This window comes from Homarus americanus, unplaced genomic scaffold (genome assembly GCF_018991925.1).
Source record: "Homarus americanus isolate GMGI-L3 unplaced genomic scaffold, GMGI_Hamer_2.0 scaffold30108, whole genome shotgun sequence".
Lineage (NCBI taxonomy): Eukaryota > Metazoa > Arthropoda > Malacostraca > Decapoda > Nephropidae > Homarus > Homarus americanus.
The window spans coordinates 3484119-3507108 of NW_024748109.1; the positions used below are offsets into that span (position 1 = coordinate 3484119).

Below are 22990 nucleotides of genomic sequence, written 5' to 3' on the forward strand. Positions count from 1 at the left end.
ATTTTGAGCTCTCTACAAACTAATATCAGAGAAAATCGTTAGGTAATTTCAGTCTTGCTTACTCAATGACTTCCTGAGACCCTGATTTACGAAAGGATTCTTTCTATTCCTGAAAACCTTTTGTAAATAAAATTTTCCAAAATCAAAGTCCCATGGACTCCCACCTTGAAATCAGAGATACACCCCTATGGGTGGATCCCAAAATGTTTTAAAAGTTCCACAAAATGCTATGAAACATGTTTTAGTGCCAATTTTTGGTGTCCACAATAATAAACATATAAAGTGAAATACACGCAGTACAGCAGAGGACAGTAATAATTTTATACCCATACAGTACAATATTGTACTGAATAGGTATGAGATTGGAAACAAATTGAACAGTATGAAATGCTGAGTCAACATCTATTATTATAATATAGTAGTACAGTTTTACCCCGCTTAACGCGCTTTCACTTAACGCGTTTTCGCATATACGCGGTGCCTTGCCAAAGCTGAACTTTCACTTAACGCGGCATTTTTCATCATATACGCGGTGAGTGTCCGGCTCGGATGCTATTTTTAGATTTAGACCACGCGCCACCCGCCCGCCCGCCTGCCTGCCTCTCCCTCCTCCTCCCTCCGCTTGGGCAAGCGGCGCGGTAAGGTTGCGCAGTGTGTGTCTTTGTTGCGTTATCACTGACGTCATATGACGTCTCGGACTGTGATTGGCCATGCAGCCCTACCCCCCTCTGCTGCTAGCTGTAATTGGCTTAAAGTACAGTACTCCCTCTTTATCGACGGGGGTTACGTTCTGTAAACGGCCGTCGATAAAGAAACCGTCGATACCGTGATGGTTACATAATTTTTCTAACTATTATTTGCATATGTTGAATAAATGTACCTTTAAGCATTAATGCGTTTCCTTTACACATAACCTTAAATAATAGTGTATAAATAATAATATAATAAGTGGACAAAAATACTAGCAAACTTACGATTTCATTTATTGAAGTGAACATCGGTCCTTACAGTAAACAAAACAGTGTACAGTACAGTAAAAGTCCAAAAATCCGGATGCCCAAGGCAAATTGTTTACCATTTATTATTACAACTACACTGAAACGCGGGTAGTTTCAACAAAAATATTGTATATTTCCATTCAAGTATTTATTCAAGTCAATTAGGAGGGAATATTATTGTAATACAACAGTTTTTTAACTAAACCATTCGAAAAGTGATTACGGTAACATCTTTTGAACGAAAGAAAGCGCAAGTCATTGTTTTCGTCACGATTTGATCCCACTTTCCACTGTAATACATACGTCATTTTAGCAAAAATATTACATTTCCGTGAATGTATTATATCAAGCACAGTATGAATAGAATATCATTGTAATATAACAGAATTTTAACCGAAAACTATTAAAAAAACGAGTCACATCTCAAGAACATTGGAAGGTTAGGTAAAGTCTTTTGTTTTCGTCATGTATTTTATCCTATTTTACATTGAAATACGTCACGTTTCAGCAAAACTACTATTTATTTCCGAGAATATATTCATTCAGGCGCAGTTTAGGTAAAATATACGTGTGATGTAATAATTTTTTAACTGAAAACGATTCGAAAAACACGTAGCCTCTAGCCCTGTTCAAGGAGAGGACTGGGAGAAGCTGTTTGGTGCTGCAGACGATGACAAGGAAAATGATTTTGATGGATTTTAATGAAAATATTCAGAAATATGGTATCGTAATATTTATTCAAGTCAATTAGGATATTATTGTAATACAATACAACAGTTTTTTAACTAAACCATTCGAAAAGTGATTACGGTAACATCTTTTGAACGAAAGAAAGTGCAAGTCATTGTTTTCGTCACGATTTGATCCCACTTTCCACTGTAATACATACGTCATTTTAGCAAAAATATTACATTTCCGTGAATGTATTATATCAAGCACAGTTCAAAATAAAAATCCGGCTAAATAATCCGTCGATAATCGAAACCGTCGATAAAAAATCCGTCGATAAAGAGGGAGTACTGTATTATGACGTGACTACCCCGGGGAGGGAGGGAGGGAGGAGAGACAACGCTTGACCTAGCCGCGGCAGTTTCATCCCTCAAGGCCACGCCGGGTTAACGCGCATCCATTGTTCCGTAAAATGGCTTCCGCCGGACCACCACCCCCAGAGAGAAACCTTTCCTTACCTGGACCCAGCGGCACTAAACCAAAGAAGACACGACGTTCATTAAGCTACGAGCTGAAGTACCAAATTGTTCAAGATTTGGAGAAAGGAAGACGCCAAGTTGATCTCGCGCGCCAGCATGGCGTCAACGAATCTACGATTCGTACAATAAAGAAGGATGCAGCCAAGATAAAGGAGCACATGAAGATCACAAAGTCTGCAGGTGCTTCATCTATCAGGTATTGCCAGAACAGGGTGCTGGCAAAAGTGGAAACTTTGCTGGTGAGTTATTTGGTGCGTCAGGCGCGACGCAACATGGCGGTGGACACGCGCTCAGTGCAGGAGTACGCACGTGAGCTATACGCAGCAGTGACACGTAAACTGGGAATTGCAGAGCCCAAACCCTTCAATGCTTCCCATGGTTGGCTGCATAGGTTTAAGAGGAGGAACAAGGTCACCAACATCAGCATTGTTGGTGAGGAAGCGAGTGCTGACCGTGCGGCGGCTAGAGATTTTCCTCCGTTTTTACGTGAGATTATGGAGGAAGGACAGTACAGTGACGACCAGGTGTTTAACATGGACGAATCTGGTCTTTTCTGGAAAAAGTTACCTTCCAAGACCTTCGTTGTCCAGTCTGCGAGCAAGGTAAGGGGCCGGAAGATGCAGAAGGAACGCATCACCGTCCTGTTTACCACCAATGCCTCCGGTACCTGTAAACCAAAGTTATCGGTGATTCACAAAGCCCGCAAGCCGCACGCCTACAAGAATATGGACATGAACAAGCTTAATGTCCACTGGCTAACCGCACGTAAGGCGTGGATGTCCTCTTCTCTGTCCCTCTTCTGGTTTGACAACTGTTTTGTTCCTGACGTGCAGAAATTCTGCGAGCAACAGAATGTTCCTTTCAATATTTTGTTGCTCCTTGACAACGCACCTGGACACTCGCCCCTACTTATGGATCGTCACCCCAACGTAAAAGTGGTCTTCCTTCCTCCCAACACTACGTCATTAATCCAGCCCATGGACCAGGAGTTAATCTGCAATGTTAAAGCTGCATACTCGGCAAAGAAATTCAAGCTCCTGAACGACTCTACCAACACCAAGGATGAGTTGCGTAAGCTGGGTGACACCGACAGCGAGAGTAAAAGCGACGAGGACAAGGAACAAGAGGCGGCGACTCAAGAACTTCTCGTCAAACAATTTTGGAAGAAGTTTAACGTCAAACAAGCTGTAGACTTCTTGGTGGAGGCATGGGATCTGCTGACTATTGCTACGATTCGTCACGCATGGAGACATGTGTTGCATGGCATACCAGGTGAGAGGAGGAGTGAACCTGTGACTGGTCAGGTTCAGACTGTTGCAGTAGCAGTGGACCTTGCCAGAGAAGCTGCGCTCAGTATTACAGCTGAAGGCTTCTCCGAGACCACCAACGAAGACATCATGGAGGTGATCAGAGATCCTGAAGTGACTGCCGACGAGATGTTGGAAGAAGAACCCGCCAGTGAAGAGGAGGAAGAAGGTGCGTCATTCTCCGAAGAACCTAGTTTAAGTCATAGTGATATTAAGTGTCTCATAGAGTTAACAGAAAAAATTAAGTCCATCGTTTCCCGCGACACTGACGATGAACGCCATGACGTCTTCCATACCCGACTGGTGCAGGCTATGGAGCCGTACATCACGGTGTATCATGACAACATCAAAGCCAGCCGTCAGCAAAGCATAACCGAGTTCTTCGCCCGCAACCCACCACAGCCAGCCCAAGCCAGTGATAGTGATAGTGAAGTTGATTTTGAGGGATTTGTCAGGGAAGCCATGACAACTGTAAGTGACAGTGATATTGATTCACCTAGTAATGGTGATTCACCTAGTAATGGTGATTCACCTGAGGGGCAGTAATCTGCCCTCTGCCTCGGAACCAGCCTCCATCCCCGTATGCCGACCCATCTCTTCTACTACCGTGAGTGTTCCTCAAAAATTTTCGTTTTTTAACCTATTCTTTATTTTTCCTATGTTAACCTTTATCTTTCCTAACCTAACCTCTTCTATATTACTTGTTTTTCATGCCACCATAAAGTTAAGATAGAATTTTTACTACAACATAGTTATTTGTCGTCAAAAAGTGGAGTTTGGGGGTCGGGCTGGGTTCTATTGGAATTAATCCCATATGTTCTGTTATTCACTTAACGCGGTTTTCACTTAACGCGGGACCCTCTGGGTTCAATTGACCGCGTTAAGTGGGGTACAACTGTACAGTAATATACTGATTCCAATTATATAATTGGAGATAAAATTATTTACATGGCACAAACGACTTGAGCTATGACTAACACTTGAAGGTACAGTATATTGATTCCTGCTGGGTAAGCTTCATACTGTTTAACATTGAATTTATTTGGCTTTCTCAATGCCCTCACCAATCTATTCAATATTAATATCAGTGGAAATAATCTTAATTCCAATACAGGAGGTCCCTGGATTAAGTATATCCGCTGCCAATTTCCTAAATTTGAACTCTTCCTGCAACAGCACAGAAGCAACTGGTTTCAAATTTATTTCATAGCTTATGTCAGCATATTTTGGAGCCAACAAATACTGGGAAAGTTCATATAAGGAACTCTTTTTGTCATTGCATTGGAACTTCAAAAAACTAAACTTGTGAGCATTCCTATCTGAGGGAATGAATGTTAAGGCTTTCAATATTTTAGCCCAGACTTAATCTTTTTCAGAGATCATTTGGGGCAAATATCAGGCCAAGAAGTTGTAGTATCACCTTCTAAAAACAATGAATGATGACCCACAGTGGCTTGGCCTTCCTGGCTCTTTTTAAGTGCTGAGAGATCAGGAATTTTAGAAACCTTTTCATAAAATATCTTGAATAAAGAATCCACAGACTCGGATGTGGTTGAAAACAAAGAAGACTTAGGTCTTACCAATGTTACCCAAGGCCTGTTTGAATCATCCTTACACTCAATGTTCTCCATCAGCTGTGTGGCAGTCGACAGCAGCCTGTTTCCACTCATAGTAACCAACACTTTTGCCCCAGGTGGAAGAGGTTGCCAAAATGGGCGACAGGATGAAGTCAGTCTCAACAGATTCTCCCTGCTCCAGTGACTGAACACTATTAGTACCAACTTCCTCATCCAGATTCTGGAATCCACTAAAATCGGGCTGACTAGATAGAGGTTCTTGCCTTAAATATCCCATAACCTTCTTATCTTAGCAGAAGCAGGTTGGTCTAACTGGGGATTAAGTCTCTTACCTATCTCCCATAATTCTAAACTTTTTGCCAACTTGGGATCTTTCCAGTGTTTTACATTTAGAATTTTACTCTTTAAGACAGTATTCCATCTATTTTTAATTTGGATCTTTGATAATTCCTTCTTATCTCCTGCATCTTGATTAATTTAAAAAATTTGATCATAACAAACTGCACAATTCAATGGTGAAAACAGGTTGTCTGAGACACAGCTGCTATGAATTATGCAAGCCCAATGAGGATCTAACTTGGTAATCCAAGTTGCCCTACATCCTTGATAATTACATGTAGTATATTTCCCTTGGGTCATACGTGAAACTACTACCACTGAATTCACATCTTTGTATGTAGTGCATGATCTGAGCTCTTCATTCCTTGTAGCTCCTCACTCAACACTAGTTCCCCAGGGACCGTTCCATGGTCTCCTCCGTCATCTAGCAGTCCAGACAACTGCCCTTCATCCTCCAGTTGCACATCACTCATCTAAACTAGGAGGAACACTGAGTCACATTGTATCATCATAATAATACAAGCGAGATAAAAAATTTTCCCAAACATAATCAATATGACTCGTAACTGTGATATTTTAGTAAGTTATTTCATTTAATAACTCACTATATCATACACCTCTCTCCTTTCTCATATCTCAATTATCCCTCAGCTCAATGAACTTTGTTTCTTAATCAAGCTAACTTCAGTTTAGAGCACTTATATTTTGAGGGACCACCAAGTTCTCTATTTGTTGCCAATCAGGGGGCACAGACATCACCGCTTCAATCATGTTTGAGCGATGATGCCTGAGTGAGCATCAAGTCACCCGGAAGGGTTGACAGTGCTGGGCTGCTACCATAGAGCTCCATTAGCTAACATCGTTCACCATTACTCTAGCAAGATGTATTGGGCTGAGAATTTCAACCTTAATGGGTCTCATTTAACCCATACTTAGGATACAAGGTTCATTCCAACATAACACTAGATTGCTAGTAAGACCAGAAGGTCAGCGTTCGGAAGGATCACTAAGACTAGCAGCCTCGCTAAAGTTCGCCTGGAAAGGCTGAACCCGCTACTGAGGTCATGAATAAAATAGAGCTATTAAGAGAAAACCTAACTCTGGCCTGAATGGCAAGAGTTCAACATAACTATAGATTGCGAGTAAGACCGGAAGGTCAGCGTCTGGAAGGATCACTAAGACTAGCAGCCTCGGTAAAGTTCGCCTGGATAGGCTAAACTCGCTACTGAGGACATTAATAAAATAGAGCTATGAAGACTTAACTCTGGCCTGCATGGTGAGAGTAATCAGAAAACCCAGGGCAGAAGCCCCAAAAAAAGTTTCGTGAAAATGAGAAGAGGGAGAGGGATGGCCACATATATCATGGTATTCATTATTTGCACGTGTATAAATGAGCCAAAGAATTTTTTTTTATACAGTATACATATCTATATATATATTCTTTCAGTGAAAAGGAGCCCGGAAGGGCATAAAAAAAGTCATTCACTAAGTGACTTGAAAGCACAGGAAATTAGTCACAAAAGATCGACTGTCGTCCTAGAGATAGAAGACGAGCCATGGTCGCCATGCTTGACCAAACCATATAAAAAACTTGCCCCAAACACAATAGCTGAGAGACATAATCAAAATAAAAGTCACTTGATTTCCTCACCGTGCTAAGATGTATAAATACCAAAAATAAAATCCTCGTGGCTCATAATATTTCAGCTATTACAACACAAATTAGCGGAGCTTTCCTTGTGCGTATTTACAGCTGATTTGCCAGGCAAGAAGATGACAGTAGCAATGCGTGTGATGGAGGGTGCAGGAGGGGGTTTTGAGAATTGCAATTAAATGCCAGGTAGCGATGTGTCCTAATATTACGTATTTAAGTAATTATTAGATGTTTTAATTGCCTGTATGTTGGCCTGGCGAGTTAATGCTAGGCATTTACATACCTAGGTATAAAGCTAGATGTCGCATTCTGGATTAAACAAAAAATCCCAATACTCAGAAAATTCTGGGAATGGGAGAGATTTTTCCTGGGCTTGAGAGATAAAATCAAGTGAATTTTCTCAAAATTCCAAGAAATTTTTTCCAGTAATTGGAAAATTAAGGAATGGGGAATATTTTTTCCAGGTTCGAGAGATGATGTAATAGGCAATTTCTGGAACTTCCGAGAACATTTTTCCGTTACCTGGAAAATTCCGGGGATGAGGGATATTTTTCTGGCCTTAACTTAAGCCCCGGGTTAGGGTTCTGCTGGCAGTAACCACGATAAATCGAGAAAAATCAACTCACAAAAAATAATATAAAAAAAAAGTGGCAGGAATAGGCGGAGTTTTGGAACGTCACCCGGGGCACGCTGGTCGGACGTTCTGGAACGTCACCTGGGGCCTAAGGGTTAAGAGTCATCTCATTACCCGGAAATCTCTCATTCCTGGAAGTGCTCTGCAACAATTGGTCCAGCTAACAGAGATATAATATAAACACAGGAACACTCACCTCTTTCTTTCCCCTTCATAATCCACCCGAGTAGCCAAGCCAAAGTCTCCAATTTTCAGTTCCATTTCATCATTGAGAAATAGATTACCAAGTTTAAGATCTCTGTGAATGACTTTTCTGTCATGTAAATGCTTGACACCAGTCAGAAGATGCTTCAGGAAGTAACGGGTTTCAGGCTCTGTGATTGCTTTACGACGCTTATGAAGTTCCATTAGTGACTAAAAAGAGTAAAAGTATAAAATCTTTTGCATCTTAAATATGCTGTATATGTGTATATTCAACAATATCATGCCATCAATAAAAAGCTTATAAATTAAACAAATTAATAAATTCCATATTTTCTTTAAAATTATAATTGCAAAATCACAAGTACCTTACTGTAATACAATAATCTAAGAATAAGGTTGCATCAAAGGGCACCGTGTATTACACAGTTTCCCATCCTTTTTTGTTATTCACTTTCTCTAGCAGTAGTAACAGATTGATTTATGTTAGTGTTTTGCTTTCCCCAACACAGCTCCAAAATTTCAATCTGGCTAACCACTCTCCTACCACCACCCATCAGTAACATTTCTATCCCCATAACCACTCCACTTCACACATGTACATTTCTACTTCCTGAATGTCTATCTCCTTCTACCCAGTAACATCCCTATCCCCATCCTTCCACATCTACCTTGGTCTTACCCCCTCCCTCTTACCACCCACTTCCGAATAAAAAAAATTATTTTACAGCATGAATCTTTTCTTCTCTATCCTCTCACTACAGGTATGTCCAGACCACTTTAGCAAACACTGAATGGACCTATCTGGTACTCTTTCACTGCAAGTAATTTCCAAATTTTGTATTCTTTGCATCCCACTCACACCACATATTACTGCATTCTCAAGAACATTTTGAAGTTTGTTGCCTCTGACTTATTCTCTCCTCTCATATTCAGTCTATGCTTCATACCTGTATACAGTAATATTTCTGTTAGCCAGAATCCCTCAAATCCAGAACTCTCCAATAGCCAAAATTTAAATTTTCTCAAAAAATGATTCCCAAAGCTGGAATTTTACACAAAATTCTAACTTTAGGAACAATTTTCTGGAAATTTTTGAGAAATTTTTCCCAGTACCCAGAAATTCTGGGGATGGAGATATTTTTCCAGGTTCGAGAGATGATGTAATGCGCAATTTCTGAAACTTCAGAGAACATTTTTCCGTTACCCAGAAAATTCCGGGGATGAGGGATTTTTTGTGTGTGTTTTCAGTGGGTCGTCTCGTTACCCAGAAATCTATTGTTCCTGGAAGTGCTCTGTCTAGCTAATGGAAATATTACTATGGTAATTTCTTCTAAATTATTACTGTGTAAATCCACATTTTCCTCCTTTGGCATCATTCTTCATATACTTCTCAGTGAACCTATCAGATTACCTTCTTGCCCTCATATACTCAAGTCATCTCCCATACTTCCCTTCACAGACACATCCACTCCTAGATACCTGAAATACCGGTACCTCATTTGTTCCACTTTCTGCAATCGCAATCAATCACTCTCTCCATAAAAACTTTGTACAACTTTCTTCCTATTTATCACACATATTTTCAATCCTTCTCAAACTGCTTTTGCATCAGCTCAATAATATGCTTCTTCCAGATCAATTCATCAAGTCTAAGAACAGTACACATGGAATACAGTAAGTCCAAAACTTGAGTTACCTTAGGGACCCTTGAGGGGTCAGAGGAACAAGGAGACAAAGTCCCCCAGAATTATCTAGACATTTTCAAACACTTCTCGCTATTTTTTTCAGTAACAAAAATACCTACAGTATCAACCTTGTGGCATGTATACATGTACACAACAAAATTAGCTTACCCTTCTCCGGCATAGTTCAAGAATTATGTACACATTGTCAGCATCTTCAAAAAACCCATGGAAGGCAACAACATGCTTGTCTCTTAAACTACGATGAATTGATATCTCCTGAGACATCTTCTCTTTCTGATGAGGTTTGACCAAAAGGGACTTGGCAACTATCTTTCCAGCATAAATATCTCTTGTTTTTAAATCTGTCAGTTCGTAACATCTTGCAAAGCCACCCTGTAATAGAAACAAGAAAAAAAGAGAAATAGCATTATAATCATTTGGGGGTAAAGTACAGGTGCTCCTCTACTTAAGAATTTTCAACTTACAAACTTTCAGAGATACAAACATCATCACTGAGGGGGGTTACCTGCCAGAAAAGGTGTTTAATGTGGATGAGACTGGATTATTTTGGTGAAAATTCCAGATAGAACAAACATTAAACATTACCTAAGAGGAGAAGAGTGAGCCTGGTTTTAAGGCTGTATTAAAGGGTATAGCTATACTAAATATCCATAATCTTTTCATTTTTTACAATATGTTTGGTATCTACAAGAGTAAAGTTGGACTTATAAACAAGCCTCAGGAACGTAACTCGTTCATAAGTAAAGGAGCACCTGTATAGTATAAGCACAAATGTACTTATAAAGGGAAAAGGTTTACAGGAATAAAATAAAACACTGTTAGGCCCAATCCTCAACCTGAACAAATGCATGTGTGATTGATATGATATTTTTGTGAGGTATGGAATCATTGCAGAAGTTTTTCATTTGAAAAGTCTTTGAAGTATACATGTGTTGTAAACATTCACACCTATATCAGTTGTAGTGTTAGGAAAGTGAATTATTATTTTCTATGATTAAAGAGATCCCTTCTTTGAGGTATTTTATAAATGTTTTTGTTGTTATTAACCTTCACAACCTGCTGCATTCATGGTGGCAGTAAATTCAGTAGTAAATCTAAAGAAGAAAGTGTGATTCAACAGATATACCAGAAATCTTGCCCATTCACCATTAGGACCAAAGCCTCTAAGGATGGTAGGACTCCAGGTAGCAGACGTGGTGATTGAACATCAGAACCACGATGTTGACAAAGTCAGCTATGAACACTTACCATCACAAAGGGAGCTGAATGATGCTGACAGAAAGAAGGTTGCCGAGATGATCAGTTTGAATGCCAATCGAAAGCTGGTGCAACATCTATATAGATCTGTACAGTACAGGTAGTGAAAAATGGGAAAAAATTTTCTTCTTAAGGACATTCATAACATCAGGACTACTGCCAGGAAATCTAGGTTTCAGCTAATGGATCCTCAACAGTTAATGGAACTTTTAAATGCCAAACCTGGTGTGAATGCTGAAGGTGTTACAAATGAGGATGGTGACCTGATTGACATACAGTATTTCTACAGGATGTACAGATGCTACATACTTTTGAGAGCTTCCCAGAAGTGATGCTTGTGGATGTCACCTACAACACTAATGAACTTGGGATACCTTTCCACTCCTTCATTTTCATTGATGGCAATGGACAGAGGTTAGGCATCCTTCTCGTGCTCAATGAAGAAGAACCTCTGATCAGGAAGATGGTTCAAACTTTTAAGTCTCAACTCTAGCTGGGAGGACATAAAAGTCATTATGACAGATAAGGATATTGTAGAAAGGAACATGTCCAGCAGCTGAGCTACAGATCTGTTCATTTCATGTCCCATGAAAATTCAAGGGGGAAATAACACCAGAAATGCACAAAAAGTGACATAGAAATCATTCAGGATATTAACCTATGCAACATCAGGGACTGAGTATCAGGCAAAGTACCAGCAGCTTCTGGACTGTGGAGTGGATATGGTAAATATGTACTTTAACACTAACTGGCATCCAATCAAAAATCAATTGGTTAAAGGATTCAAACACCAGTAGATGTCACTTTGTGTATGCCCCAACAACAGGATGGTAATTTTTCAGTAAACTAAAAGATGTTACTTCAAAGGAAATGACCAAGATTTCCTGGATGCATTTTTCTGCCTTCTGAGACACTCAGAAATGAGCTAGATCATCTGCTCATAAACATGCCCTTGTTGACTTCAGGAAGGCCTTTGACCTTGTTGATCACTGCACTGTTATCAACAAGGCTACTGCACAAGGGCTGCCCACCAACCTGGTCTCATGGCTCACTGATTTCTTGAGTGGACGTCGCCAGGCAGTGAAGTATCAGGGCTCGGTCTCCACATTCCAACACCTCACCTGCGGTGTTCCCCCGGGGACCAAGATGGGACCACTGTGCTTCCTCATCCTGATCAACAACACTCTATCGGACACTCCTCACAGATAGAAGTACGTGGATGACTGCACTGTGGGGGTTTCAGTGGACAACACCGCACCAGACAACTCATCGCTACAAGGCACCCTGGACAGGCTACAGGCATGGACTAAGGAGAACAAGGTCACCATCAACCACACCAAAACCGTAGTCATGCACATCAATACCGCCACCACTCCAGTGCAAGCCCCAGCAGTCACAGTGGTTGCCCATCCTCTCCAGCTGGTGCAGTCTGCCAGACTCCTGGGAGTAACTATAGACAACAAACTGGAAGGCCCATGTAAATAACACAGTCAAGGCAGCCTCGTACCGTCTCTACATGCTACGATGACTTAGGTCACTTGGGACACCCACGCCAGAGCTGAGGACCATCTACAACGCCTTTATTCTCCCCAAACTAACGTATGCGTCACCAGCCTGGTCGTTTTCTCTCAACTCCACCCAACAACGTCAGCTAGAGAAGGTACAGAAAAGGGCCTGCAGAATCATGCTCGGCGCAGAATACTCCGGCTACGCTCTCTCCACCCTGGAAATGCCATCCCTCAGTGACCTCCACCACCAAGCACTGGAAAGGTTTGGCAGCCAACTAATGCACCACCCTCGTCATCGCCACCTCCTGCCACCGGCAGCCCCACACCCACCTCGCGCAGACCGCCACTACAACAAATTTCAGCCCATAAGAGCCCGCACCGATAGATATAAGAATAGCACCATCCCATCTATTGTTAAAATAATAAACAACTCCTGATTTATGTACTGTACAGCCCTGTAAATGTATTCAATGCATAATATATCATTATGCCTAAATCAAATGTAAGTCTGTATATTTGCAGCCACCGGCTGCAACTCCATTAATAAACCGTTTATTATTATTATTATTTTTATTATTATGGTCCAAAAGGCCTCTGCTCAGTCCTACCAGTGACTCATATGCTCAGCACATTAAGGGACAACTGGAGTGTGTTGACAAGCCAGAGGTTAACATATTGAATCCTTCCATTTATGGGCTAATACAATATGTAGTGCTTACTACAACACCTACATCTTGTGAATGCTCATTTTGAATATCCATGCAGCTTCTTTGTAAGCATGTGCTCTTTGTTTGAGATAACCGTGAACTAGATATGTATTGTGAGGACATACAGTAGTGCAACACGAGCATAAAAACTGATAAGATTACTGTAGTGTTTCCTATGCACCAGTACTAGCATAATCAAAGAGAGAAACACACTTAGTAGCAACCAAGAAAAGAGTAAAGATACACTTAAAACTTTTTAAAAAGTACATAGATCTAGTATCAGATACTGTACATAGTTGTTAATATATTTATGGGTTCACGGCTGAATGGCCTGGCTGTCTATGTAGCCATCCTGGCTACGTAGACTACCAGACTATTCAATCGGTGACAGCTTAATAGCCACAGCAAAAATAAAAAGATTTAAGAAATAAAAGTGGAAAAATTTGAAGACAGCATAATCTACATGTAGAATAAACTGGAATTGTACAGTATGTATACTAATAGAAAAGATTAAATAAAAGGACTGTTCTGTTTAAAATGAACAAGTTTTTTGACTAAAGCAGACGAGTGGTGTAGAAGAGAAAACATGTAAGTACTGTAATGAGAGATGTATAACACTACAAAAGAGGGATGCGAAGACAGTACAGTACCAAAAATATTTATTCAACTTCCAGGACTTTAATTATATAATTCCAAGAACTGGAAAGCCATTCTTAACCAGGGCTGTGGGTCGGAGTCGGAGTCGAGGAGTCGGAGGAAATTTCGGCTTGTGGAGTCGGAGTCGGTAAAATTGTCCAGACTCCGACTCCGACTGAAGCTATTCTGTTCCTAAGAACAAATATATGAACTCAGGCATATTCATTGCAGTGATTCCACTGATCCCACTAATTTTCTTAAATTATTAAAGAATTTATTTCCATTTTATAAGCATTATTATGAATTTATTGTAGCAGGCACAGTATAGCACTATAATTTTGGACGATAGTCTCTTCTTTACCATTTGAAATTTTGAATTATATCAAATTTTGTTTCGTTGAAAACTGCACAGAGGCTCTCAGCTACAAAACAATTAGCTACAACCTGTTTTTGGTGAGATTAAGGCAAATTTAATTTAATAACTTATTCATGTAAGGTTTATCCATTTTCCTTAATAAGGTATTCATTTCTTTAATGTACATAAATATATAACTTTACTTTAAAAGGAATTGTAGGATCATCATTTAGATCCACATCAGATTATGAGCTTAAACAAAATTCATATGCTGAGATCGAACTTTTAGATATACATGTAAATGGTGTTTTCTAGTTAATATCTTGAATTCTTAATAAATTTATTTTTCTTTTGATTGAAACTTTGAAAGTCAAGCCTATCATCTTTTTGTAGTTCTTAAATATCGTCCAGATCATTAATAAAGCTGTAGCAGTATAGCCACGGTGTTTTACTTTTTACCTATGCAGGTTACAACATACAAATTACAATTAGGATGGTAGAAATAGTTGTTACAAATAGGCCAAAGTCGGTCGGAAGCTTATAAAATTTGATGGTCGAAGGTTTTGTCTTCGACTCCAGCCCTGTTCTTAACACAATGTGAAGGCAATGTAATTGTTCTTGGCCCTCCCTCCACTTCACAATATGGCTTATCTAAGGATTAGATACCCTAGCTTATTTCACCTGAAGATTAACCACCCTAATGCTACCTAAGGATGAATAGGTTAGGTTATCATGGTTAATCTTCAAATGAGGTAAGCTGGGGTGCCTAATCTTTGCGTGATCTCTCAATATTCATGTTCCATGTTTTTTCATTACTGTAATATTTATATTTCTAAAATAATTTTTTTTTATTAATTAAAGACATTTTAGGTTCACAGTAGTGATATCATAGTTAATACTTTCAAAAATTCTACCTCCTAGAACAAAAGGAAATTCCCAGGCCAAATATAAAATTCTTTAGAGCAACTAAGGACACAGTAACCATTTATTATCACGGTCCATTCCTGACATGTGAACATCAACTAACCAATGATACGCTTCAGGTTCTAACTAAGGTATTTGGTGTATTAATGTACTTTCATATGTAATTGACAACAAGGACCAATTTATATTTTAAAAAGCATGTTATTTCTTATCTTTTACTTATGATAACTTTAAGAAATTTTCAAGTGGGTGATGTATTTTAGAGTAAGGCTTTAGATATTAGGTCTGCCAAATCTTACGTGAAACCTCTATTTAACAGACTATAAGGACAGGAAAGACCATTATATCGGGGGTTCATTAGATGTGAAACCTCCATCTAATGAACTATATAGATTAAAATCTGTTATATCGAGGTTCTGATAGATGTGAAATCCCCATCTAACGGATTACATGAGAGAAATCTGTTATATGGAAGTTTCACTGCAGTACTAGACAAAACAGTGCTGAGAATAATGAAGATTAAAGACTACTGTACATATACAGTAATCAAGTACAGGACAGTATGTGCCAAATAAAAAGAAGAAGCTATTCATCCTGTGGCAGGTTGGTGCGCAACAGGGAAATGCGCTATTACTCGACCCACTACAGGGCAAATAGCCATTCCAGTCAGAAGAGGTTATTCATCCTGCAATGGGGCAAACAACATATATTTCACTACTCTTCACCCATGCCAGGATGAATAAACAGATTAATTGTACTATTTGTCCCACACTGGGGCAAATAACAGATCTATTGCTTACTATTCATTAAGCAGTAGATTGTCCAGCCTTTCATATTTTTCAAAGGATTTCTCATTTCCCAGTAAGATTTTTTATTACCATAAATCAAATTTACCATGCACAATATTTACCATTTCCAAGTCCATCACTTTGGTCGTTTGTGATTAAATGGCATTCTAAGTCAACATCACTATTTGTTGTAATCATAACTAAAATGACATCTAATTGGTGGAAATGGTCACTGTGGGATAAATAGCCATTCCATATATGAAACAGGCCAGATAATATCCTTTCCTGGATAGCATGGAGAAGGACGTGCCCTAAATGCTCGTGTTAGTAACTATAAGAAATGGCCACCGTGGATCGTTGTGGGGGAAGAGGGACGGTGTGTGAGGAAAGACGACCCCCTGGCCACTCTGTTAAGTCAGCTGGAACAGTTGAGGAGAGAGATAAACGTTTTAAAGGGGGAGAATGTAGCCCTCAGGACTGAACTCCTTCAGGTAGGTGTCCTGCCTAGCAGGACACCTGCGAAGGAGGGTCAGGAGGAGCAGGCGTGGAATGGTTGTCTCCGGGGGGACTAGGGTCAGACTCAGGAAAGCTGATCAGTGTGTGGAGTGCAGCAACCCCTACCAAGTGTTGGAGGAAGCTGACGAGGAAGAGAAGAGGCAGGACGGTGAGGTGCCAGTAGAGAAAAGGGCAGTTGTTCAGACCCTACCCAGTGGTAAGGTCATGGTAGTTGGGGACAGCCAGGTGAGGTTCTTAGACAGGACTTTTTGCACAAGAGATGGGAAATGTACGACTAGGGTGTGTTTTCCTGGGGCTGGGATAGGGCATGTACCTGAGAGGATAGATAGGGTTTTGACAGGGGAGGGTGCCAAGCCAGTAGTGTGTCTTCGTGTAGGAGGTAACGACATAGGAAAGGTTAGGAGTGAGGAACTTTTCAAGAGGTATAGGGAGGCACTGGGGTAGGTTAGATAGGGGAGGGATCCCAATAGTATGTGGTGTCTTGCCTTGAAGAGGAGTTGGTGGTGAATGGTTGTCAAGGGCAGTTGGTGTCAACAGCCGTCTTGAGATATTGCTAGTCAATATCAGTCCCATTCATTGACAACTGGGGACAACATCTACAACAGACTGGACCTTTATGCTAGGGATGGGGTGCATCTGTCTAAAAATAGGATGCATCTGTCTAAGGATGGGGTGGCAACCCTGGCTGGCTTTCTCGAGAGGGCAGTTCAAAAGATGTCGAAGTCTTTAAACTGCTAGGGGAACATATGAGCACAGGGTGGAGGAGACTGCAGTGGGAGCAAGTAAACAAAGTGAAAGGTAAGAGGGAAATAGTGCTGGGAATTATGACAAAACTAAATTAAGCAGGGAATTAAAACCTAAACGTGACAAAGAGAGGACTCGGAACACGACTAACTTAAATGTCTACTACGCAAACAGTAGAAGTATGAGAAACAAAATGGATGAAATCAGGGCGTTGGTATGTACCGAAAAAATCTATATACAGTAGAAGTCCAAAAATCCGGGCTGCTTGGGGGATTGGGTCGGTCCGGATTTTCGGATTTTCCGGATTCTCAGGCAGTACTTTTAAAATTCAAATTTAAGGAGGAATAAAGAAGAGATGAACAGGTACATTTTGAGAGTTTATTCATAAGCAAGTAAAGCATGCTTCATTTATCAAAATGAGCAGTTTTAAAGAAAAATAAAGTCAACACTTGACAAAAATGTAAACAAACTGTCTAATACCATGACGAGTCTTGAAATTCCAAAGCCATCCATCGCTAAATGCTCACTCTGATTCAATGTTTATTTGCTCCTTAAAAGACTTGGCTTTGGCAAAAAGCATCAGCCCATAAATTGCCATACCTTCTGATCGTTTTAACAAAAACCATTTGTGCAACACTTTATCAAGATTTTCTAATTTGGGCCAATGTAAACTTTTTCTTTCAGCAATTTTATTGTAAGGCTCAGAAGAAGCTGTGAATTCTAGAATTTTATTCTCTGCCTTTTTTATATCATAAATTGTAGACTTTCCAATGTCGTATGTTTCCATTAGATCAGTATTGCTCACACCACGTTCTAGTTTCTTAATTATTTCAAGTTTGTCACTCAATTTCAATGTGTTCTTCTTTCTCTTCACACAACGAAGTTTATCTACTTTAGGAGCCATTATTATGGGCTTGTACTCTGTAAATGGAAAGAGTAGGACTCAAAATTACATATGTTGTCACAGTTTGATTGCTTGTTTTAAAGTGGCGATCGCGTGGTCGCTTGTTGTCGCTGTGGCGTTCAGGCATGCACACATACACACAAAAGATTTACAGTGCCACAAATTTTACATTTGAGGACAAGCTAATTACAAAACGAACAAAATTAGCTACCTATAATTTACAATTACTTTTATTATTAGAATTATGTAAATTAATTTTTTTAAAGGAACGCCATTCATTCACGTAACCCACAAAAGCCCGCTAAATTTAAAAAGTTTGAAAGTTTTCGAAAAGTCCGGATTCTCGGGTGGTCCGGATTTCTGGCATCCGGATTTTTGAACTTTTACTGTAATAGCATTCACCGAAACATGGATAAACCTACTCACGTGAGTTACCTGTCGAATACCAAATTGCAGGTTACAAATTATTCCATACCGACAGACAGATTAGAAAAGGAGGCGGAGTAGCAACCTATGTCAGGGATAATCTGAAGTGTGAAATAAATAAGGAAATAAAAACTGAGCGTAATACAGAAACAATTTGGATAGAATTAATCGATGGTAGGGAAAAATTAATTACAGGAGTAATATATAGACATCCTAATCTTGATAGAGTTAATGAGCGACTTATCTGGGATGAAATGAGCAGGGCTTCCATACATAGCAAAGTCTGTATAGAAGGTGACTTTAACTTTAGCCAAACAAATTGGATTTACCTTACGGGTAACTCGGAATCAGAGGATTTTCTTGAATCAATCCAAGACTGTTTCCTAATCCAACATATAACCGAACCCACCCGGGGTAATAATATAGTACTCGATTTAGTTCTGTCAAACAGAGAAAACCTCATTAGTAATGTCGAGGTAGGGAACGAACTTGCTAACAGCAATCACAAAGAAATTAGATTCCAGTTAGAATTTCAGGGCAGCTGCAAGGAAAATTCCACTGAAGTCCCAGATTTCAGAAGGGCAACTTTGATAGTTTGAAGAGGCAGCTGAGAGATGGGGTATCACACTTGGGGTGAATTACATGACCTTACATGGGGTGTCCTCACACAATGTACCCACAGAGGGTGACCTCACCTTACCTGGAGACCTGATAACGAGATCTGAGGTTGACGAGTTCCACAACAATTTAAATAATGAGTTAATGCATAAAGGCAGAACATACCATACAGAAAACTCAGATCAAACAACAATGACCCTAAATGGATAAATAATTACTTAAAGAACATTATTGGACAAAGGAAGGCTATAGGTAGGAGAATAAATCGTGGTGAAGTTTACCTCCGAGATTATTACAAGGTATTGGCCAGTAAGGTTAAGCCCGAGATAAGAAAAGCAAAGAGGAATAAAGAACTGAAGGTACCAAGGGAGGCGAAGTCAAACCCCAAGGGATTCCATCAAATGTATCAAACTAAAACACGAGAAAAGATTAGACCAATACAGTCGGATACCGGCGAGCTACCTGATAACGACAGAGAAATGAGCAATAATCTGAATAAATATTTTTGAACAGTTGTCACCACCGAAAATTTAAACATGATACCCGAGGCACCGACTCTATACAGAGATAGTGAAGAAAATAAGTTAAGTGAGATAGTAGTGACTAGTAACAATGTTAGTAAGCAAATAGACAAACTAAAGCCTAATAAGTCACCAGGTCCCAATGAGATATTTGCCAGAGTATTAAAGGAATGTAAGGAAGAGCTTGGTATGCTATTAGCAAAGTTGTTTAACATGTCCTTAAAAACGGGTGCAGTACCAGAATCCTGGAGAATAGCAAATGTAATACCGATTTTCAAGAAGGGAGACAAATCACTATCCTCTAACTACCGTCCAATTAGTCTAACATCAATTGTAGGCAAATTACTGGAAGCAATCATTTCAAACTCTATTCGAAATCACCTGGAGAAGCACAAGTTGATCAATGATTCTCAACATGGCTTCACAAGCGGGCGTTCATGTCTAACTAATCTATTAACATTCTTTTCATCTGTTTTTGAATCAGAGGACAAGGGGCACAATTATGTTGTGGTATATCTCGACTTTAGCAAAGCCTTCGACAGAGTCCCCACGAAAAGTGGAGGCTCACGGCATTAAAGGAGATATTCTAAAGTGGATTAGGGCACGGTTACAGGACAGGAAACAGCGAGTGAGCATTAATGGCACTAAATCCGATTGGAGCAACGTCACTAGTGGAGATCCCGAAGGCTCAGTACTTGGACCATTATTATTTATTATATACATAAACGACATAGATATCGACGTAGACAGCAACATAAGTAAATTTGCTGATGACACTCAAATAGGGAGTGTAATTAAATCTGACGAGGACTTCGCAAAACTACAGGAAGATCTAGGCAAATTTTTCGAATGGTCTGAAAAATGGTAGATGAAATTCAATGTGGACAAATGTAAAGTATGCAGAATAGGAGATGTAAACAGGGAAACCAGATACCAGATGAACAATGATGTTATGGAGAAATCCGACTGCGAGAAGGATTTAGGAGTAATGATAAGTAGGAATCTTAAGCCAAGTAAATAATGTGTATTTGCTCGAAACAGGGCTAATAAAGTACTTGGGTTCATACAAAGGAGTGTTAGTTACAAGACTAGCGAGGTCATCCTAAACTATATCTTGCGCTTGTGAGACCTCACTTGGATTACGCAGTTCAATTCCGGTCACTGTATTACAGAATGGATATAGAATCCTTGGAAAGAATTCAGAGGAGAATGACAAGACTAATCCTGGGCATTAGGAACCTTGAGTACAGAGACAGGTTAAAGCATCTTAATTTGCACTCCCTTGAGACGGAGAGTGAGGGGCGATATGATAGAGGTGTATAAATGGAAGTCAGGGCTGAACAAAGGTACTCAAACTATCCAACCAGGAGCAAACTCGTAACAATAGTTTTAAATTAGACAAATTTAGATTTAGGCGCGAAATAGGTAAACATTGGTTTGGAAATAGAGTATTGGACGAGTAGAACAAGTTACCAAATATCATAATTAACTCGAATACGCTGGATCGCTTCAAACATGGGTTGGATGGATATATGAGCAATGGGGGTTGGGTGTAAATGGGACTGCCCAGTTTGGGCCAATAGGCACTGCAGTTTCCTCCATTCTTATGTTCTCTAATTTCCAGAACTCATAATCCTTCACTGGAGTAAATTATATTTTCCAACTTAAAAAAAAATAATAATAATAATTTTCATATAAGTTCTTTCTGGATTTCTTCCTCTCACAAACTCATCCTATATAAAAGTCTTGTCTGTCTTCAGACAGAAAAATTTAATTAGATTAAGACTGACTAACCTACAAGCATGAAGAGAAGCAATAAAACAATGAAGAAGGAAACTGAGAACCCTTTGCCTGTTTAATAAGTACTGTACTGCATCCTTCCTTTGGTAACCTATGGTGATAACAGTTTACTCAGCTGAGGACAAACACCCTATAAGATACCACCCTTACCTTCCTTAATTTAAAATAAAACTTCAGTATTTCAGCTCCCTGTACAGGATACCTCTCCGTCGCTTGGTAACATCTCTTTATATAATATAGTCATGTAGAATAATTCTGAAATATCCTTAGTTCAACATACCCCGATATTACACCAGGTATTGCTTAGTACAGTATACCTGTACATTCACTCTTTAAGTATAAATAATATATAGTATAATATATACTATATATTACATATTACCGGCATCTAGTATACAGCTTCAGTAACACAGCAGTTTTAAAATTATTTCATCTTACAAGACACAAAGCTGTAGTCGAGTACACAGTAACTTGCCTCCAGTACTCGGTGTCTGCCACATTTTTAAAGCAGAGGACGAACTTTACATTGTAGTTTCATTAATTATCTAACTCTTATATCATTTGAATAAGTCTTATTAGTCTTAAACATACTCTATGGAAGCAGAGTTGTAACAAACTAGTAATCCCAAGTAACGTTATCTCAGAACTGGGGCAACATCATATCTACTTATAATGGTTCAAATTTAATTTATGAACCTTCAGTTCACGATATCCTGGTATAAAATTAAAAAAATAATAACTTAAACAGCTTAAACTAATTCCCTATAACTTTTACATCGTTAGTGTCATGTATACAAGTAACATCCCGAGTGAGAGACCTCAGTTCACTTACCTTTCCTAAAAACTTTCCTCTTTGATACTTATTGCCCGTACTTGGGTCTAAAAGTACTTCAGGTAACTCCTTCTTCGTTTCTTCCTTCTGATGGCTCGTCATTTTGCTTCTTTTATCCAAAATATCACAAATATAAACACACCTTCTCGAGCACTTCCTCACTTCTCGAGTTTAGAAGTTTTGAATGCGAGGTGGTATACACAAAGCGCTGATTGGTGGATGGAGGTGGTAGAACGCGCCCCCATTGGCTGAAACTTTAAATCGCAGGGTCACGTGACTCCCTTAGCAGGACCTACAGCTGCTGAATATTCCAGCCTTCCACAGTATATTAATATTGAGAGATTAAGGTAATCAATGTTAAGTGTGATTATCTCCCCATACATCCCAAATATTATTTATCTTTACGATTTATGGTTAGATGTTTAGCTTGGACGTGAATGAATATTAATAAACTATTTCAGTCAGTGTTACTACATAGTATTACGGGCTCATAAAATATTGTGATATGTGTTGTCTCGACTCTCGTATGCACATTTATATAAATATAATAATAATAAATAACAGGTGATAAAAATTGAAGTACTCAATTGACCGAAGAAGTCTGAAACATAAATATTGAGACTTTAATTTCCAATAAAATAGAATTGACAAAAATTTTCTACAATTAAATATTTAACTTTCCTAAAGTTTCCTCATTTCAAATTATATGGAAGTCATTAAAAAATGAATTATTTTTCGCATCAAACAAATATAAAGTCTAATATCAACACTCCGTTAGCTCGTGAATGCTTTAAATTGTCCCGCCAATTTAAAGCACTGCGTCAGCT

The 22990-nt window shown here is 39.3% G+C and overlaps 1 protein-coding gene across 1 annotated transcript in view; it reads right to left on the minus strand.

The window, feature by feature from the left end:
- Positions 1 to 22335, minus strand: part of LOC121880090 (serine/threonine-protein kinase PLK1-like) — a 97382-nt gene extending 75047 nt beyond the window's left edge. The window contains exons 1-3 of the mRNA XM_042387147.1: positions 22164 to 22335; positions 9775 to 9999; positions 7914 to 8131 (exon numbers count right to left, since the gene is read on the minus strand). Of these exons, the coding sequence (XP_042243081.1) occupies positions 7914 to 8131; positions 9775 to 9999; positions 22164 to 22265 (545 nt within the window). The 5' untranslated portion in view covers positions 22266 to 22335. The remainder of the gene's footprint in view (positions 1 to 7913; positions 8132 to 9774; positions 10000 to 22163) is intronic.
- Positions 22336 to 22990: the final 655 nt, after the last annotated feature.